General features: G+C 41.0%; 1 protein-coding gene across 2 annotated transcripts; it reads right to left on the bottom strand.

The window, feature by feature from the left end:
• Positions 1-52: 52 nt before the first annotated feature.
• On the bottom strand, positions 53-19397 carry sgk3 (serum/glucocorticoid regulated kinase family member 3). Of its 2 annotated transcripts, none has more exons than XM_035415372.1 (17): positions 19219-19397; positions 12937-13163; positions 12171-12254; positions 10674-10746; positions 10041-10116; positions 9408-9483; positions 8673-8722; positions 7719-7776; positions 7016-7099; positions 6770-6901; positions 5376-5488; positions 3450-3486; positions 2587-2673; positions 2170-2265; positions 1800-1955; positions 1191-1280; positions 53-959 (listed from the first exon to the last, which is right to left on the bottom strand). In XM_035415372.1, the coding sequence occupies exons 2-17, from the start codon at positions 13012-13014 to the stop codon at positions 789-791; spliced, it is 1461 nt and encodes a 486-aa protein (XP_035271263.1). In that variant the 5' UTR covers positions 13015-13163; positions 19219-19397; the 3' UTR covers positions 53-788. The 2 variants fall into 2 exon arrangements, with proteins under 2 accessions (XP_035271263.1, XP_035271264.1); XM_035415373.1 differs by lacking the exon at positions 19219-19397 and adding an exon at positions 14780-15092.
• Positions 19398-20392: the final 995 nt, after the last annotated feature.

Raw genomic sequence — 20392 nt, 5'->3', positions numbered from 1 at the left:
CTAGTTACAAAAATGGCAATATGCAGAAAATAAATCTAGGAAACACTGGATGTAGCAGGCTAATTCTTTTAATATGATAAACAAATGGGGACGAAGACATATTCATGTTCAAAAGGAAATTACAATTATATGCTTGTAACAAAAGTTGGCTTCTTACTAATGACTTCCGAGACAAAATTAGCTTCTTAAATCATAAAATTGTAATCTTACTTGAGGCTTGGTCATACTTATGTAACAGTTAATTCTGTCCACCAAAATACTATATACAAAAATATTTACACAGAAACCTAATAAATTCTTTTTAAATACAGCATCAAACACTATTTGATGTTAGGCACATTATGGCAAACAGGTGACCTCTTTGGTGGAGAAACAAAATTAGTTTATGCAATTGCATTATTCATGCCTGCATATTTTAATTTAGTAATTAAAAAAAAAAAATTGGAAGGTGATATAAATTTTCATTGCAGTACATTAAAATGAAAACCGTGATTATAAGGTATAAGTAAGTCATTTACAAAACAAATTTGGTTGAACATGTTAATATCTTGATCAAATATATATACATATATATTTTAAATATAATATGTTACATAAATACCATAAGATTAAAAAATGATATCCTGACACAGCCAGCTGTCCATACCATTTAGAAGTGTTATCTGACTACAAAGGCTTTGGCCATCTGTTGAAAGGAATTCATGTAGAAAAGGAATTATTCCCTTTTTCGTCACCAATCTATAGCACTCAAGTAAGAAGAGAAAGAGAGATGTAGACATTGGGATCTTCTACATGAAGGCATCGTCTGAGGGCGGGGCATAAGAAAAGCCCAAGAAGGCATCATCAGCTTCCATTACACTGGCATTGACAATGGAATGTTCGGTGGAATAGCAGACAGAGTTTGGAACGGTTTCATCTGTGAATTCTGGATCAAAGTTTGCAATGTCATACTGAGAATTCTGTGAAGAGAGAGAGAAATAAAATAAAAAATTTATAAGGACAACACAAATCTAACAGCAGAAAATACCAATCAGTACATCTCATTTAATTACTTCTGAAGCTTTTAGTAATACATAGAAATATGCCAAATGTTTATTTTTGGCATTCAGACTAATACTGCTTTCAACATAATATCAGTGCATGCTTGCTGTCTGTTACACACACATTTTGTCACAAATGTGTACACGTACCACATTTGGATTGAATGGGGGTGGAATCTTTTTCTGTTCTAGGTCCTCCCAGTTGACGGAGGAAAAGAAACTGTGACTCTTGACCTCAATCTGAAAAAAGGAGGATAAGAAAGTTAAATTTTCAGGTTTTCAAGCATGAAAAAAAAAACAACAAGAAAAAATGGATATCTAACAAAAGGCAGATTATGAGAACTCTTACTACTTAAGCATTAAAAACACAGACATGTCCAGAGTTTAAATATAATTGAAATCACTACAAAGTCTTTGCGGCAAATAAAACATGTTTTGATATTTCATAGAATATTTAAAATTAAAAGTACAGAGCACATAACCATTTTGCATTGCGACAAATAAGAAAATTATTGGTGAAAGCACAGGGCTACCCAGCTATGGCTTTAAGCCTCTTTAAGTTTCTAACAATCTCTAAAGTGGGAGGCCAAATAAAGACAACTAACAAATTAATAACCGCTGGAAGACATCTCTTGAAGACCCCGTGGCCCTGGTGGTAAGCAGGCTTGAGAAGCCATGCAGTACACCACCACAGAGCCATTTGCATAGTCTTGTACCACAAGATGGAGCCATTCAGGTCAAATGCACTGTTTAACTCACAAAGTCCTCTCTGGAGCCTAGCCTCCTGGTCCGGTCCTTCTCCAGAAGAGCCTGCAGGATCGACCAGGCGCTGCCAGACGCCCCGGGCCGCATCACCAGCGCCTTGTGCAGGATGTTGTCATACATCTCGTGCGTGTCCCTGCTGTAGAACGGAGGCTACAAGAGAAACAATCCAGTTTAAAAGGGAGAAGAGAAAGTTCTGCAGGAATGTTTCACTTTCAAACGTGACCAAATGTTTTATTAGAACCTTGTTGTCTTGCTCATTGCATGTTCCAGCAGGGATTTCAATACAGACCGAAGGGCGGAGCGTCTGTTCAGAATTTTACACACACGTGAAGCAGGACTGTATTAGCAGTGAGCAGTCACTCACCAGGCCAAAGAGCATCTCGTAAAGGACAGATCCCAGGCACCACCAGTCCACAGTGTTGTCATATGGTTGCTTCCTCAGGACCTCTGGGGCTAGATACTGTATGCGGAACATGAGCACACAAATTACCGTGGGCCAGATTACCCCAAACGGAAACAAACGCTTGGGAATTGAAGTTTGCGCAATTATGTGAAATTTTACACGTCAGAAAAACTAACATTCACATGTTATGTATTTCATATACTGGATTGTACAGTGAACCTACCAAAAAGCTATTTACACACTCATTTGGAACAACTTCCAATTTTGTGAAAGGGATTTTTTTAAAGAACAGAAAATACACAACAAGGCACAGTTAGTGAACTCATTCGTTGGAAATACCTAGCCAATCTGATGTATGGAGAGAAAATGTTACTGTACCTCTGGGGTCCCACAGAATGTGGTTGTGGTATCAGCTTGGGAGATGCCCTCTTTGCACAGTCCAAAGTCAGTTAAAACTACATGTCCCTTTAAAAAAGCCAGATAGAGACCGTGTCAGACAGTGGCGTTTTCTAGACAAAGTGGCCCATTATCCTCAATATGAAGAATCTTTTGTTGCAGTGGAATGCCAGCCAGTGTGTACCCAGCTCAGCATTTCCTCTCATTCTCCACCGGATTCTTCAGTAAACACTTAAGCGTTAAACTGAAATCTAATCACAGCTGTTCCCTTCCATTAATAAAACTGAAATAATTCTCCAATTCTCCTTTTTTAGTGGAGAAAATTGGATTTAATACACAGTGTATTTTTCGCTATGTTTACTCACTGTTTGAGCTTTGAGCCAGATCTGGTACTCCAGCATGGAAGTAACACATAATTATTACTCTTGTTTTTATCACCAATGCTTTCTGACAAGACATGTTTTTGCAAGATTACATTTTTACAACACCCATTTAAATGTTTGGGCAGTTTTCTTTGCAGTATTTTCAAGCAGAACATTTTTCTGGAACGTTTTTCACCAACACAAAGGCAGTGTACCACCAAGATTAAAACTGCAGTGGTAGCAATATTTAATTATGAGAATAGAAAGTACAGGATTAATTTACCTACTTTACTACCCAGTGCCATATTAAAATCCTCAAAACCGGGTCAAAACAGTGGACCAATGGACAAGAGTCTCAACAATTAATATAAAAACAACCAAAAAGAGTATTAAACCACTGGACCAGTGTAAGCCTTTGTTCAGTTGAACATCATTTACATCATTTACTACATAATAATAAATACAAAATGTTATTCTGCTTACTTCGTGGTCAAGTAGAATATTTTCCGGTTTCAAATCCCTGAAAAGAAAAATCCCATTAAAAGCAAATCAATTCTCCATTCACACTCATTTTAGACTAGGTTGGGACTGTTTACTCGAACAAATGAATAGCCATCTGCAGATTCTAAATTGCTTAGAAAAATAATGTAAGCGTAAATGATGACTGTGGGACAGCGTATTTAAACTTGATAGTTTATATTTAGCGTGTCTCTCTGGCTTGTCACAGAAGCATTCACACGCTATTGGGTAGCAGCAGGGAACGGGCAGGAGCTGAAGCTGAAGCTGGGTTCTTCAGTAAAGCTGCCAATGTCCCAGCCCAGCTCACCGGCTTGAATACTTTTATTATTTTTTATTATTTTCAGGTGAGAAAAGTTACACAAGCACTCATAACCATTTCAATGCTATATCAATAAGCTAGCTAAAATCATGCTCAAATGTCATAAAATTGTGTTTTCGTATGTTATCAAGTCTGTTTAACTGGCATCATAGCAATAGTGTCAGTCAACACAGCAAGTACATAAGCAAGAGAATTGTGTTATTGCTTTAAGCTTTTACTTCATAATATTTAATTATTTGGAATCAAAAGTAACATTAGCTTTACTACTGTAGTACTTGAGCACATGTGCACACATGTAAATACACACACAGACACACACACACACACACACACACACATATATATATATATAGGTTAGATGAATGGCTCTATATTGTAACAGCTGTGGCAGGGATCAGGCGAGGCTCAAACTGGGGTCTCTGGGGGGAGGATGCACTAACCACTGCACTAAAAATGAATGCACTGTTAGCGGAGTGGTCACGCAGCCTCAGGAGCGGATTGCAACAATATTCTGTATTCCTTTCAGTCTGGCTACCTTAAAGCTAGCTAACAATACTGCCAGGTTGAGTCTGTACACACAACCAGACATAAATTAAAAGTGAAAAATTAAGTTTCAATAAATATGACTGATAAGAAAAAACACAAGATGAAACCCACAATCAACCATTTACACACGGTTTTGTCATTTTCTTGGTCTAAAATAAAATACTGTTTTTACATTTATTGCTGAAGTGAGTATTCATCGCTTTGTAGCTCATATTTTGTTGTTTTTGGAAAGGAGACGGATAGCTGTCGGGTACTCATTCCTGTCCTGATGTGTGAAGTAAAGCCAGGGGGAAATGCTCTGTGACACCTTTAAGTGGGTCTGTAAAACGGTCTTTAGGCACCCCCCCCCCCCAAAATAAATAAATAAATAAATAAATAGATAGATAGATAGATAAAACTTGAGCACTTGAGTAATCGCCAGGACAAATCAGCTTCTCATCATGTAGAGAAAACAGTAAAACACCCCAACCCTATTTTAGTCCATTGACATTTTTTTCTGACTATCACCACAGGTTAAGGACATACTCTGCCAAACCATGCATTCATCATCAGTCTCTTCACACATACAGCACATAACTGCTTGCAAAAAGTAGCCATTTTGTTTTTTGTTGAAAAAAATATGAAGCAAATGAATGTTAAAGGAGGACAGATATTTCAGACTTGTGTATGGGGAAATATTTCAGGCATGTGCAGCGAAAGCTTGGTCACGCTACACACCACATCTCAGCACGTGTAGTACATTCACAGAAAAGATGGGGGGAGGGGAGACGTGTATAAATCTCAGGACAGTCAACAGCAAAATCCTGTCTGCAAAACGGCGGAAAACCTTCGAGCGTGGGTTAAACATTCATTGCACCAGACACTTGGCTAGTGGAAAAAAAGCTCTGCAGAAGAGGCCTACAGGAAACCTACCAGCCCTGACATGGATGACTAATTTGTCCACTCAGAGTGTCCTGTCATGTATGCCGTTAACCCTTGCTTGGCTACAGTGACAAGGAATCAATTCTAACAAGTGTTCTATTTACCTGTAAACAATGTTCAGGGAATGCAAATAGCCCAGCGCGCTTGCCATTTCTGCAATGTAGAACCTTGCTCTGGGTTCTGGAAAGGTCCGTTCTCTTTGGAGGTGGAAGAAAAGCTAGAACCAAACAAATAAAACAAAATGGTAAAGGCAGCCCCTGCTGTAAAATAAACTCTAATTGTTTTACCCTCTCCCTGAACTACAAATGACATAAGGGTAAATTAGGTTTTCATTTTATGATTACGTGTTCCGCATTTGATCTGTCAGTCAAAGCAGTTTTTTTCACAAGCTAAAGCCTACCATACCTACACAAATAAGAAAGACTGGATCTTTGTTATGGAAATAAAAGATGTGCATGTCAGAAGAAACATCTCAAGATTTAATCCTATGTATTTTGACGCCGGGACCGATAATGACCTAGATGACATCTCCTTCAAAAAAGAGAATAACATGCATGCAATTCCTCTGCATTGTTTGGGTGTGAAGTGAATGCCATCATCAATGGCTCCAATGCGTTTGTCACACTACAATAGACTGTCCTAGACACAGAGAGATCATGAAGTGGCTTTGCGTGTCTGGAATGGCATTCACTGATGGGCTCGTTTCAAGCATTTGCTCACGCAGCTCAAACTGGCGCACGCGCATTTTAACCTGAGCGGGGATCTCTCGCTACCAGCCCTCTTTCTGTTCAGTTCATATGCGGTTCAAAATGAAGCTAACACCATCATGGCCTAAACAATGTTATTTGAATTCCATTCTTTTATAATCTGGACCACCTATGCAAATGTTGCTGGTTGTAGCAAATAAAGCCTATCCTGTGAAGAGGATGCAAAACAGGAAGAAGGACTCTGACGTCAGTAGTAAGCAGGGGTGAGTTAAGGCCTTGCTGTATAGACACTCGTTCACATGACACAGAAAGACCATCTTCAGCATTTTTATGGTGAGGGACAGACTGCTATCCTTGTGTATTTTTTCACTTTATTTACACAAGGAGAATGCAGAGAGGGCAACAGATAGAGGAGGAATCCCCGTATGGAAAGGGCCGCGGCAGGGAACTGAACCCCTGGCCACACGAGGGGACTGGTATACGAGCTGAGTCCCCACAGACTGCTAATCACAAACTTCCCATCTTGAGCATTTTAAAAGGGAAGGCAGGGGACTGCATTCAGCTTATGCCCCAGCTGTCCATCAAACCTGCCTTGTTTCCATACTGGTGGGGTGTGAAGATGAACTCTGCAAGCATTCAAGTGGGAACATTTGCATTTGCGTCCAGATGACATTCCAACCGTAAATCAAACCCGGGAGCAGTACACAGTGCACTTCCTCTCTTGGGCCAATCTAGGTTTTACCCAACATGTGACTTGCCGACATCACACCCACATGTGTGAAAATACTCACCTCTCCACCATTGACAAAGTCCAAGACAAAGTACAGTTTGTCTGCAGTCTGGAAGGAATAATGCAGCCCCACCAAGAAGGGATGCTTCACGTTCTTCAGCAGCACATTGCGTTCGGCCATGATGTGTTTTTGCTGGTAGAGGAGAAGATGCGTGTGAATGGGGTGAAATGAGAGACCCGCACAATAGGAGGGCTAACGGCTAAATGGGCAAAATGGTCCTCGACTGGAATCACATTCAAATGTCACCTCTCTCCTGTTCAGAATGACTCTCTTCTGCAAGACCTTGATTGCGTAGAACTTCTCGTCCCTTCTGCATTTGGCGAGAAAGACCTAGATAGGAAAGAGAGTAGGTTTGCACAATTGACCTCCAGACCCAAAAAAAAAATGAACAGCGGGACTGTCAAATACCAGAACTGAACATGGTCTCGCTTCTCTAAAGGAATATCCCTGAAATTGGCACATGCAGAACCAAAAGAAAAGTGAAGTGCCACATGGCTATGGCTACAAATAAACATTTTTTTTCTATGTGCCGTAGAGTATGTAATTTCCCCTTTAACCTGGTTATGCTTGTCGATGACAAGAAAACATACACAGGACAGAACTCGCTTGAACATCTGCTTTTAAAACAAATTATGTGCTAGGATCAAGAAGTAAGACTTAAATAAAGAGTGTTAAGAGACAATATTATTTTATAGTCTACAGTAGTGTTTATCAGTCTCAGTGCCTCAGAGCTCAGTCCTGGTGAACAGGGTATGCTGGATTTCATTTTTACTCAAAACTTAACAATCAATGAGAGCGTTTGATTATACAGTTAACTTGCCTCATATGGTTTCTTGGGTCTAAGTTGGTTGTTGATTTTAAAATAAAAAAACAAGCAGAACCAGAAATCCACCAGGACCACATCTGAGAAACACTGCAGCAATTAATGAGTCATCAGCTGAACACATACCTTGCCAAAACTTCCCTTCCCAATGACTTTAAGGAAGTCAAAGTCTGTGGGCTTTGCACTGTAATGATCAAAAACACTCAACTGAGATTCTGAATTTTTAAGGATTTATTTCCACACTATAAATTACAGCTTGTAATTATATTTTAACAATAAAAACAAATTATATCATAAAACATATATTTACAATAGCATAGTTAATTTAATATTTTACTCATGTTCAACATTTTCAATATATAGCAAATATAAAATGATCATTGCTCAATGTTCACCCCAAACAATTCTCTCAATTATTAATTAAGAGGAACCTGAAATAAGCAGTAACATATCATCAGGGACTAATTCACTTAAATACCTTTTTGTATTGTGTTAGCATGTTGCACTCTGCTATAACTGGCCTCACCACAATAACTATGTGCAATTATTTATTTAATGGACGCTACTGGAACATACTGCTCACAGGTACGTAACTAATGCTGCGGGAATAGCTATGCAGCAGTGTCACTTCGAGTGACGGCTCTGTTATGTAACGCTGCCTTTGAAAGCACTGTGAATTGTTTTGACCTTTACACCTCGCAGAGTCAAGCCTTGTACTGGGTCGTGATATTTTTCAGTCAGGTGAAAATCACAGTATAGATCAAATCTGGCTGTACAGCACTCCACAAAGTGAGAACGTAATCTTATTTAAAAAAACCTCTCCAGGTGCTGTGGAACACAGAAATCTGTCAGCTATGTTCAGTGTAGTACGTATAAGACCTGTGTGACGCTCCACAGAAGTAAAAAGCGCATGCGATGGGCAGGCACATACACCATGTCTGAACCGCAAGCAAAAATAAGCATTCAATCCAGACAAATGTTTTGCCAAACACTATTTGTTTTGTCTGAAATTAAATAAGATCAACAAGTGAAGCCCTGCTTTCAGACTGTAAAAACAGACAGGAGGAATATAAAGCTTACAGAGGGTTTCCAGAGGGTCCCAGGTTAATATTGCGGGAGGTAGGGCTTTTCTAGAAGAAAGAAAAATTAAAATGAGCATATTTCGTGAGAAAAGTGTACCATACCTTAAGTGTGTGGGCCTAATAGCTTGGATATGTGAACCCTGGTGCATGTCTTCAGGAGTGGCCATACATTCAGCTTTACATACTGAGCCAGAGTTGATATGGAAAATACAATAAATACACAACCCACAAAGGAACTGCGCTAAACCATCTGAAGGGCATTAGATGTGTATGTCTGAGCACAGGGTGACTGAACCACAGAGCTAACATTCCCACCAGCTGCTTAAACCCTGGACTTAACCAACCGCTGTCTTGACTGGAACCCGTTTCAATTTGAGCCCTGTCTGCAGACTGCTGGCTGCTCAAACAAAGCAGGAAGCCCTGCTGAACTGAACTTCTTCAGGGCCAGACCTGAGCCGTCACTACTTAATTCACATTCCCCCACAGCTTATATTTCCCTGGGCAGTTGGGTAACATACTAAATAACAGGCATGGAACAGCATTTACATCACACTGCATAACACCCTGACAGCTGTATCCTAACTACCACTTAATTATATTACGCTTACTAAAACTTAACTAATCTAACATGATGTGGGTTTGCACTGCATTCGTTTTGTTGCACAACAACCTTGTTACAACCTCGTAGAGCATTACAGCTATGTACAGCAAGTGTCTTGACAAAGCCACTTACTTTATCATCTTCATCCTCGGAGGCATCTGAGAAGTTTTTCGATTTGTCCATCTGAAGAAAGTCAACGACATCGGGACTATGGGACAGAAGTGGAAAAGCAGTCACATGGCAGACATTTTCCACACAGTCTCTTTTTAATAAAGTTTCAGAAAGTCCACAAAGTATTTTCTCTTGAACTTGAGTATTAAACAATGTTTAAGTTCATAAATTTCCTTGTTCACGTGACCCAAGAGATTTACCAAAAGTGTCTACACCACATCTGGTTAATAAATGTACTTTTTATACATTCAGGAAAAAAAACAATATTCCAGTGCTATTTTTTTAAGTACTTACTATTTTACAGTTAGAGACAGTATGGACAGAACAAAATGGGGGTGAGCTGCTGTGAAACGGCATTCATACCATCGTTACAGTAATTGTAATAGGAAAAACAGTTTTCAAAAGGTTTCAATCTTTAATTTAAGTTTTTTTTAAAAGATAATCTAATCTTCAGTATGTAGTTAAAAATCAATTATGCAATAGTGCATCCCAAAACAACAGTGTTAGTGATATCCTTCTTCATCATTCTTCATACATGGTGAAACTTCAGTGCCAATTCAACAGTACAGGAAAAACACACTCAAATGTACTTACTGGTTACTAAGTTCGGGATGGGAGACTATCCTCTGGATGAATTCATGGAGTCCAGTTCTTCTTTGTTTTATAAACCCTGATGAGGAAGACTTTAATTAACACATACAATACCTTCGCCTCATATAGACTTTGCAAAAATACTTCAATGAACACAAAACCAGGATAACATTGCATTCATAGTTTTACTGTAAAAATGTATAATTTTCCAGGATCAGCCAAGACCCACAAGAGAAAGAAAATGTCACAGTTTTCCAAGCAAATAATAATACAAATTACATTAAGAACACCCAAAGGAAAATTTCTTCAAGTCCTTTCCAAAAGTAGTCAGTATTCATCAGTGTAGCTATCTGAGACATTCAAACTGTGGTCGAGGGTGTATGGTGCCAATTCCTGATGCTAAGTTGAAAATAATTCAATGAGATCATTTCTCCTAGCATAATAAATATTTATGCATCGGTACAAATGTAGACAAATATTTGGAACTGCTTGTATTTCCATGTCTTCACATTACCAGTAATCCAATTTGTTGAATCCACATGATATCATTTTCTCCAAATAACATGAATTTATTTTGGCCGAGTCTAAAAAATGCAGCATTGTCCCAGAAAAACGCAACATGTAACTACTGTGTACCTGGCTCAAAATTGTCCCCAAATATTCTCTTAGCTGGGATCTTCAGGTTCATGGAAGGAAACTGCTTTCTTAACTACAGGGAAAAAACATGAAGACGTTTAACAACAAGTATATGAGCAAGGGCAAGACGTGCTGAGAATCTGTGCAATCATAATGACAACCTTCAAGTTTACCCATTATGGAATCAACAAGACCACATGAATCTCTACAGACTTCCATTGCAGGGTGTAGTGTGTTATAAGTTAATTAATGTTATTATTGATTAATAAATAATCTCATCACTGGTAGGAACCACACAATTCAAAGGTGCTAACCACACCACTTCTTCACTATGCAAATGGCACCATTATTTGAAATAGCGGATCCTTGACTTTTGTCCCTTCCCACAGAAAGGTCATCTAACCAAACACTAAAATGTTTTTCTCAATTTGTTTCCTACATCGCCTTCCTTTTACTGGCTTCCATCTGCGTGACTGTACTGTGCACGGATCAGACCAGATCAGGTCTTGAATCTGGAATGAGCCGGCTGTGGTGTTCAGTTGCACCAATCACACTTATGGAGAGTGAGAAACAGGGATCCTGCCCTCAACATTACAACACCACCTCCTACAGACTCTGTGAGTCTGGCCTACACACTCATTTAGCATGGCTTAGCTCTGAATAACACAGGATAGTCACTCATTAGCCATAGAGTAAAAAAAGGCCTCAAAATATTGAAAGGCATCTCTTCTGCAACAGCTCTGGTGAGTCTTGCTTTACAGTATGTCAAATTTAATCAATCCACCCATTCAAATGAAACACCCCCCCCCTCAACAAAAACAATCTTCCCATCGCTTTCAATGGCTTACACAAAGTTCGGATGACTTTGGTATATTTGCTCACGTCTATTCACATCACTGGTCTCGCCCAAGACGAGATGAAATTCAAAATTTATTTCCATAAAGTGGTCAGATTTAACCACGCCCCCCCCCCAGATCAGCAGATCTGTGAGGGGGCTGCTAGCATGCAAAGCTGGCCCTGTTCTGCACTGTGAGGGGCTTGACGAGGGCTGAGCAGGAGGGGCAAAGGCCCTCACCTCTACTGCACAACTTTTGAAAGAAGATTTGTTTTACCGCCCTCAAGCATGACTGAGAGGGTTCCTATTTAACATGGCCTCAGACGCCAGTTCTCCTGTCTTCAATGCTCTGTAAAAGGTGTAGCGGGATGAATAGTTCTCAGGTGAACAATGAAATGGAAAATCCGCAAACAGAAAATTGTTTTTATACGGATCTACTTGATACATACATTGTGAAACAAATAATTCTCCTGGCTGATTAAAAATCAGCAACATCGACATGAGTAATGTGAATGAGTCTCGGTCGACTCCATGTATAGCTGTGTGCTTCATGCTGCCTTGATGCTCCTGCACTGAGGGGGAGGCCAACACAACCACTGTTGCACTGCACACATAATGCAGCCGGTTCTTCGCTCCTCTACGATTCAGTTCCGAAGGCTCACCGTGTTGTAGAGTTTGTCGAACTCTGCGTATCTCCTGAAGACGAACCATTCGTGCCTCCCGACGCTGACCATGACTTTGTAAACCTGAAAAAAGAGAAACGAACGGATGGACCGACATGACCGGGCTTTCCAAACGACACGGGCCGACATGAAAGTGCACTGTAACGTTCTGAGATGTGTCATCACGGCCCTTATGAGGAACTGCCCACGCTTATGGATTTTCTATTATTTTACAATCCCTCCCACGGTAGTAATGGGCCCCTGTGGGGAGCACGGTGACTGTTGACTCTGCCGGCACAGTGTGTTCCCTCTCACCCCACAGCTCTTACGAAGACCAGTGCTGGAATGTAACAGCATTGCTACACTCAGGAATTTGTGTGCAGCGTGTTTCATCCTGGCCTGGTGGTGCATGCCTTATGTTTTCGAGTTTGTTTCAGGGATGACATTTATTCACAAACATTTGGCAATTCTTCCATTTCAAATATGCCCGGTTCGTATTTTGGCATAAATATTTTGGTGAGGTTTCCAGAAACCTTCCACAAACGAATTAAAACTGAATGCTGAAAAAAAAAAAGGAATTCTGTGTTTCAACAGGTGTGACGCACCGACTCGAGACAAAATGCCACTGCTGTAGCTGTGCTCTGTTTGAGACGGGCAGACACGTCACGCACTGGAGCTGGGAGTGTTACAGAGGGGTCCGCGGCTCCGCGCGCTAGCCTTGCTCAAAGGGCCCAGCTCCGTGCCGAGAGGTCGCGCTCGTACTCACGGTGAAGCGCTTCTTCTTGTCCCTCTGCTCGTTGTAGCAGGGGATGCTGACGTTGGGACAGCTGGCGTGCTCCTCCATGTCGCGGGGCTGGTCGGGCGGGCGGGGCGGGGCGGAGCGGATTGGAGCGGGGTCACAGAGCTGGGCCTTGTTCTTCAGCAGCGGGACAGGGTGTCGCCAGCGCACAGAGCACACGAACAGCAGCCCAATCCCATCCCGGTTCTGCGCTCCTGGAAGGGGGGGGGGGGGGAACAGACAGGGTAAACTGTAGAAAGTAAAAAAGTCTGCGCCTCCCGCAGCTGGAGCCCAATCCCCTCCGGTTTTCGCGCGCCGCTTCCTGGAACTGGGGAAGTTTGCCGCGACTGCGGCCGGAGCTGAACGAGGTCAGTGATCACGCTCAGTGTGCACGGCATGCTGATTTCATCCTGACGGGGAACGAGCTTCGCGCTCTCCCTCTGTCTCTCTCTGTCTCTGTCTCTCTCTCTCTCTCTCTCTCTCTCTTTCCCCCTCCCCCTACAGGGCAGAACAGGGTGTTTCCACAGCCTCGCTCACCCCTCTCATCCTCCCGCTCTCCCGGACGCGTGCACACCGCTCACTGCGCTCTCTCAGAGAGCAGGTCGTTTTTAGATAACCTTCTACTAGCGTTTGAAGTGTCCAGCTCTCAGGCACAGTGAAGACCCCACCGTGGCTGTGTGGCAGGGACCCCCAGTCAGAGCCGGCTGCAGCCACGTTAACTCTGCACCGCTAAAAACGCTGGGGCTGATTACCGGGGATCTCAGACAAAGAAACGTAAACACACACAGAATTTCAGCGATGGCGTGACGGGTTGCACAAACAAACTAAGGAGAAACTGTCATTTAAAACAGGAAGAAAGGCCAGGAGGGAGTGGAAGAGAAACACTCTGGCCCGAAGGTCGATTACAAAACGAGTCAAATCAAATGGGAAATGTGTGGCCGTCTATTTCAAAGGCGTGACATGATTTCTTCATCTCTGGATGTCCCACTTCACCCCCGTGGGACTCAGACAACACTGTTGTGTGCCGGCATTACGTGGCTATTCCCAGCTCTCTGGGCAAACAGTACACACAGCCGAAGAGGCAGCCAGGAGGCATTTTAGACCTGTGAACCTAATTAGGCACAAACTCCTCAGCAGCTATAGAACTCCCGTTCTGAAACGCGTCCAAACTGCAATTAAGAGATGAGCTACAAAAGGAAACTCACAGTCAGATGATCTTCGTTAAAAAAAGGTGGTGCACGTCCATTTATGTGAGAAAAATGGGTATGTCACCAGAATGCGACATAACAGGCTCTCTCACATACCGAAGCTACTGTGGTTCATCAGGTACTGCCAGAGAAAAACTGTCACTTTCGCAATCAACTGGAAAGTTACAAATAATGTATAAACCACAAAATATGGTCAGTCTCAGTGGTCTAGACCGGACTGCTAAACGAATGAGCTGGAGTTTAGTCCAAGTGACCACAGCAACTGCTTCTCAGAATTAAAGCTTGCCTCAACAACAGATGGATCTGTCCTACCTCAAATTACCGCCTTCTCTGCTGCAAACGACTCTTTTCAGGTGGTCAGGTGTGCCCGCACCGTATCGCCAGTTGCCTGAATGGACCAGTACTGACTTGCACAAATACTTAGCGGCATGGAGAAAGAACACTCCTGCTGGGCCATTCAGAGCCCGCTGGTGCGCATTCATGCCCAAGCATGCAGAGAAATCTCACCACGCCAAGCGAGGAGGAAAAAAATGCATTCAGACTATACAAAACTCGCTCAGAACACACCAAAGCAGCAAGACACATAAGAGCAGGCTTAACAAAAATAAAATAAAATAACTTACAGGTGCTTTTTGCTCCTCTGCATACGCTCTCAGCCATACGATTCTTTGGCATGACTCAGTCTTACCTTCCCTGACTGGGAAGCACAGCCTTGTGAGTTGGCACTAAGAGGCAGGTTTTCCGTATGGAGGCCAGAGAAGGTGTACACGTCTCAAGCCATGGAGCATTTGCATGTGGTGCTTTAGGTAAATAATGCAGACCAGTTTCGCGGCTTCTTCCGGCCAGCAACCAAGCTATGTGCCCTGGGAGGACTGTGGGGCAGAGGTTACGACGTAGCCTGATACAGAGCAGTCCATCGGTTCTCACAGCAGTTAAAAATGTTGATGTTCAAATCAGCTCACACAAAAGCCACCTTGATGCAAGGGCCATTTCCTTCCCCAAACTGAAGATTCTACACAAAAAAACCCTGCACGGATGCGTGCGGTACTGCTGCAGGGGATCTGAAAGTCGAGTTCATTAATAAAAGGAAGTAGAGCACTTTTAGTTCCCAAATTCATACACCCGTAGCCTTTGTTTTGTTAACGCAGTGTGGTGCTGGCCTAGATTTTTAGCCTTTCTTTGTCACGTTTTCAACAGCCATCACCAGCAAGAGAGGGCTGACACTGCCATCCTCTCTCACTGGTAAATTTTTGATGATGTTTTTTTAATTCTAAGAAATTATTTTTACTCCCTCAGCTGTATTTTCTTTACATTAACAGATCTATTTCAATAAAATTTCTGAATTTACAGCAGCAGAGAAGGGGGTAGTTTGGGAGGTGAGCCAACAGGAACACACTCCTTTAGACAACATTTCAGCTATCCACCAGATGTCTCTCAGCACTCTGAGGCGTTGCTTCATCTTAAAATAGGTGCATAGCTACACTGGTAAAATCTTTCACACAAATTCAATGAAACACTCAGAAGCAATTGTATCCGTTTCCTCAAGTAGAGCATCCATAGTCTTCCAGAATTTCACTCTTTCAACCAAGGGGGCCCAAATATGGATGTGAACTAAGATTAAGATTAAGATTAAGATCCTGGAATCCAGTGATTGTACAGGAAATCATAAAGATACACGTTTGAAAGTCTTTAACAGGCTGGCCTGTGTAGTACTGCACTTAAACAGAAAATTACAAGAAAGGTATCACAGAATCCAAAACTGAACTAAAAAAAATAGCTCATGTTCAGAAAAATAACTTTGTTTCCAGAGTTTAAACTTAATGACAGCTAACTAATGTATAAGAAAATATGAGATATGAGACTTATAACTTAGGCCTATAGCTTATTACTTTGTGAATGTTAGGGTATGTAGTGAATGTTAGGGTATGGGTTAGGATGAATGTTAGGGTATGTAGTGAATGTTAGGGTATGGGTTAGGGTGAATGTTAGGGTATGTAGTGAATGTTAGGGTATGGGTTAGGGTGAATGTTAGGGTATGTAGTGAATGTTAGGGTATGGGTTAGGGTGAATGTTAGGGTATGTAGTGAATGTTAGGGTATAGGTTAGGGTGAATGTTAGGGTATGGGTTAGGGTGAATGTTAGGGTATGTAGTGAATGTTAGGGTATGGGTTAGGGTGAATGTTAGGGTATGTAGACCTGCATTAAAATCAATAGGAATTTCATATTTATGCAGGTAAAGCATTTGGTATGTTCAAATAGACAAGCTGAGAGATTACAACAACCTTTCCATGTTTCAAAAAAAAAAAACAAGCCTCTGCAGACCTAGGCCTAAAAGGCTGTTATTCCAGTGGTTTGCTCTTTAACCAGGTGGAAGTGTGAGGAACCGTGCATAAATCTGTGGAGATGTGAAAACCCCTGTGGGTACTGCTCTGTGCCTGCTGCCTGCTGCCTGCAGCGGTTCAGAAGAGACCGCACCAGAACCGTGTGGCCCTGCCGACCGCCGGCAGCCTCGCCAGAACCTTCCCGGGCCCGTGCCTGTCACACGCCTAGACAGGTGTCTCTGTGGCACAGCGGCCGTTGGTCCTGGAAATGATGAGGTCACCTCTGAACCTGATGGCCTTTCCCCAGGAGCTACACACACACACACCATATGGAGAATACAGCCCCACATAAAAACTAGCGGATGTTCATGAAAGGTAACAATAGCAGCAGGATAATAAAAAAAGCCTAACTTTACATGATGTCATAAGTTTTTGTTTGTTTTGCTAATTCCTTACCTGTCCCATCCTCAGAATGCGATATTTGGGCTTCCTCCAGGAGAGGAACATGGGAGGACAGTATAAGTGCAGCTGGGAAGGGGTATGAGCCATACTAAAGAGCTAGGATCATTAGCTAAATGAGCTTTGCCGCATACCACTCACAGCAACTTTGGCCTCAGTTACAGTACAGGGGGGAGAGGGAAGGGGGGGATCTTCAGTAAAAATGCTGCCACCTGCATAACGTGCATTAAGATTCCTGGATTCCAGGTTTTTTCAGCCCACTTTTGAAAAGATTGACCCATGTTCAAATGCCAAAAAGAAAGCCTGCCTGCTGGGAGAGCTACATTAACTCTTGTAAGCCCTTACAGCCTGCAGCGTTTCATTTCTAAAATGGAAAATTAAACCAAAGAGTGAGGCTAGAACTTAAAGAGCCAGGTATTTCTCCAAGCAACACAGCAATTTATTGAAATCATTTCATATCACTGGACAACACAGAACTTCTGTTGAACCATTTTGCGATGCAGCCCCCTTGTTCCACATTTCAAATATGTATACACTCCACATACAAATTATTTATCAGAAGGAGTAATACATTTCTGACCATGACTTGCTTTAAAATTAAGTGTCCCATCTGTTCAGGACACACATAACATAGACAGTGCAACATTTAGACTATACTGAGGCTACATTTGATCAACAAGCAACATAATCTGTGGCACACTGCATTACCAGTTACTCTTAATTTAAAAAAATTAAAGCCACATTAATTCACACATCAAGGATTGGGATTATTAGGTGCAGAAGCACACAGAGATTCATTAAAATGTACTGCAGCTGCGATAGACTAAATCACTGAGCTCAGACCATTCTAATATCTTCCCATCACTGCTAGTTTGTTAGTTATTTAACAGCATGGTCAACGTAACACCGAGTACACGGAAAAGTGGTCATAATTACTGTAATTATTCTCTTGCCTAAAATAAACAGCAGACCTGAAATTACATATTTTGGCTCTTCAGTCTTGGAAAAAAAAAATCACAAAAAATTTACAACACCCCCAACACACACACATACACAAAGCTCTTTAAACAAATTCAAATTTAGAAAATCTGACGCATCTAAATGAATGTACTGTGAACAAGGAAAGATCAGTAAATGAATTATTGGCAAAGGAAAATTACCTTCTGCATTGCAGCAAAAGCAATAACACAACTGCAGCTATTTTATCAGCAGTACTTAACACAAGTGGACCAAGAACTAAACGAGTATATCATATGTGACATTTTAATTGGCCAAGTAAAATACAGTAAAACATTTTCACAATCAAAATTTGGATATAGTACACTTCTATGACAACTACTCAAAACTACTACCAATACACTGAACATAGATAATGTCTTCATTTCACTTTATACAAACAAGCAATGTTCCAGTAGTATGGAAAGGAAACATGGAAGAAGTTGTAGCGTTTTCTGCGTAAACACGTGCAGTATTTTTTGCAGTTCAAGTAACTTGCTTCGTTAGTATTCCAAAGTGAATCACGACTCAAGTAAACCATGACTTCAATCGTCAAGCGTATTCGCTTATCTACTGGATACAAATATGCTATGTAGCTAAAACATCTCCTTTTTAGAATATCGTAACAAATCATATTATGAAACTGTTTTAGTCTCATCAATTCTTAATATGACACTAGACCTGCTAGTGTTACATAAACAGACCTCATTATTTGCAACAGATATTCTCAAAGTAATTATGTTAATTTACAGTATATCTTAAAATGACCACTTTTTCCATCGCCGACAGTGAATACTGTAATCCCGATTAACCCTCAATACACAATTCGCTATCAAAAGTCAGGTACTTTCCTGGACTAGTGCATCTCTTCGACGGAACTGAAAGGTATCAAAATACGTGGAAGGAAAAACTAATATTTGGTTGTTACCAAACCTTGGTAAATGAGCGAGAATAGAATTAGCGAGTTGTTACATCAAACCGAAAATGTAAGAAAGTAAGAAACTTTCTAGCTAGTAAAAATAGTTTTCTACTTTGGAAAATGATTACCAATTGCTTAACATGACACCTCAACGTTACGTTAGCCATTTATGTACAATTTAACAGTTTAAACAGGGCATTTAAGTATATCAAGCTTCCAAAATTCTACTTTGTAAGGAAAATAATGGAAGTGGTGCTGTTAATCGGTAGTCATCCAGCAAGCTAGTCGGCTAAAAGCCACGCACAGGAACATTATGTAACTTTCCTAGCTAGCAAATCTTAGCTAAGTTTGTAGCAAGTAAACTTACCTTTTCTTATTTTCTAGCTCTTCGCAATTAGTATACTTCACTATCTTGCAGATATCAAAGGGAATGGGAATTCATTTAATTCTGAAAAAATACTAACGTTATGCGTTTATTTGTTAAAGCAGAACTTCCGACCATCCATCCCCGTGCTAAACACTGTCAAACGCCCGGCAAAGCAGGAAACATTAAAACGTTTATTCTGAAAGTTCCATTCAAATTAGTCACGGGACAAAACTTCAAGTGGGAAGAAAACAGAGGGAGTGAAAAGGGGAAACAGCAGTCTCTAGTGGCAGATCCATGACCTAACGTGTGTTTTATAACTGCAGCGAAATACTGTATTGTCACAGTTCAGTGTCAGTCTACTGTAGGCTTTTGATATTTCTATTGCACGTTCTCCTCGCCTGAATATTTAAACATCTCGCAGATGGTATGGGAAAGTAGAAATATCAAATTTGTGTATGCAGTTGATATTGTAGAGTAAATATGTACAGTGTTTGAGCCCATGTGCATTATGCTAATAATTCTCCAGTGCTACAATGATTCCATATTCATGTCTACCATGATGCTGCATTTACCAATACGTACGTCACTGTACACCTTGAGGGATGAGCTGTGTGAGAATTTTTAAAAAGTTAGATAAAATGATTTTGATTTATTTTTTCATGATGTTTTAACATATGAATTGCAATGGTCTTTTGCCTTCTCAGACAGAGGTATCTATTTTTTTTAACCAGGAACTATTTTGAAATGAGACCCAAATTTGTATCTTAATTTCACCCAGATTAACTACTGTAGCAGAAACAGAAATGCCACTCTAGCCAAAGCAGAATTCTCCTCAAGTCCAGCCAACAACACATTCTACATTAGATGCCCGAACTTGACCAGAGAGTGGATTTGACCAACTAGCTCGCTAACTCACTAACTGGGCAGTGTTCATTACTGGTCTATCACGTATTTATTTCAAGCTGTGACCGTTCCTAGGGGACGTGTGAATGAGTTGAAAATGAATATGTGGTAGCTTACAATAATAACAAAATATACTTCCTGATTTAGAAGACTATCTACCATGATTCAAAACGAAAGAACGCAGGTAAAGGGATTGTTATTTTTATCTTCCGGATGACTGATGCAACAAAATAGGTAAACAAAACCAATGGTGACACTTTCAGAAATATGG

Source organism: Anguilla anguilla, chromosome 4 (genome assembly GCF_013347855.1).
Source record: "Anguilla anguilla isolate fAngAng1 chromosome 4, fAngAng1.pri, whole genome shotgun sequence".
Taxonomy (NCBI): Eukaryota; Metazoa; Chordata; class Actinopteri; order Anguilliformes; family Anguillidae; genus Anguilla; species Anguilla anguilla.
This window is presented reverse-complemented; position numbering and strand designations above follow the sequence as displayed.

Bases quoted from the DNA above. Each gene is read 5' to 3' on its own strand.
- sgk3 (XM_035415372.1), bottom strand. From the start codon at position 13,014: ATGGAGGAGCACGCCAGCTGTCCCAACGTCAGCATCCCCTGCTACAAC. The intron at 8,723-9,407 runs GTAAGTGGCTTT...TCTTTCTTCTAG, and splicing joins CCGAGGATGAAGATGATAAA to AAAAGCCCTACCTCCCGCAA. The intron at 6,902-7,015 runs GTGACATTTGAA...CTCCTCTACCAG, and splicing joins TCATTCTGAACAGGAGAGAG to CAAAAACACATCATGGCCGA.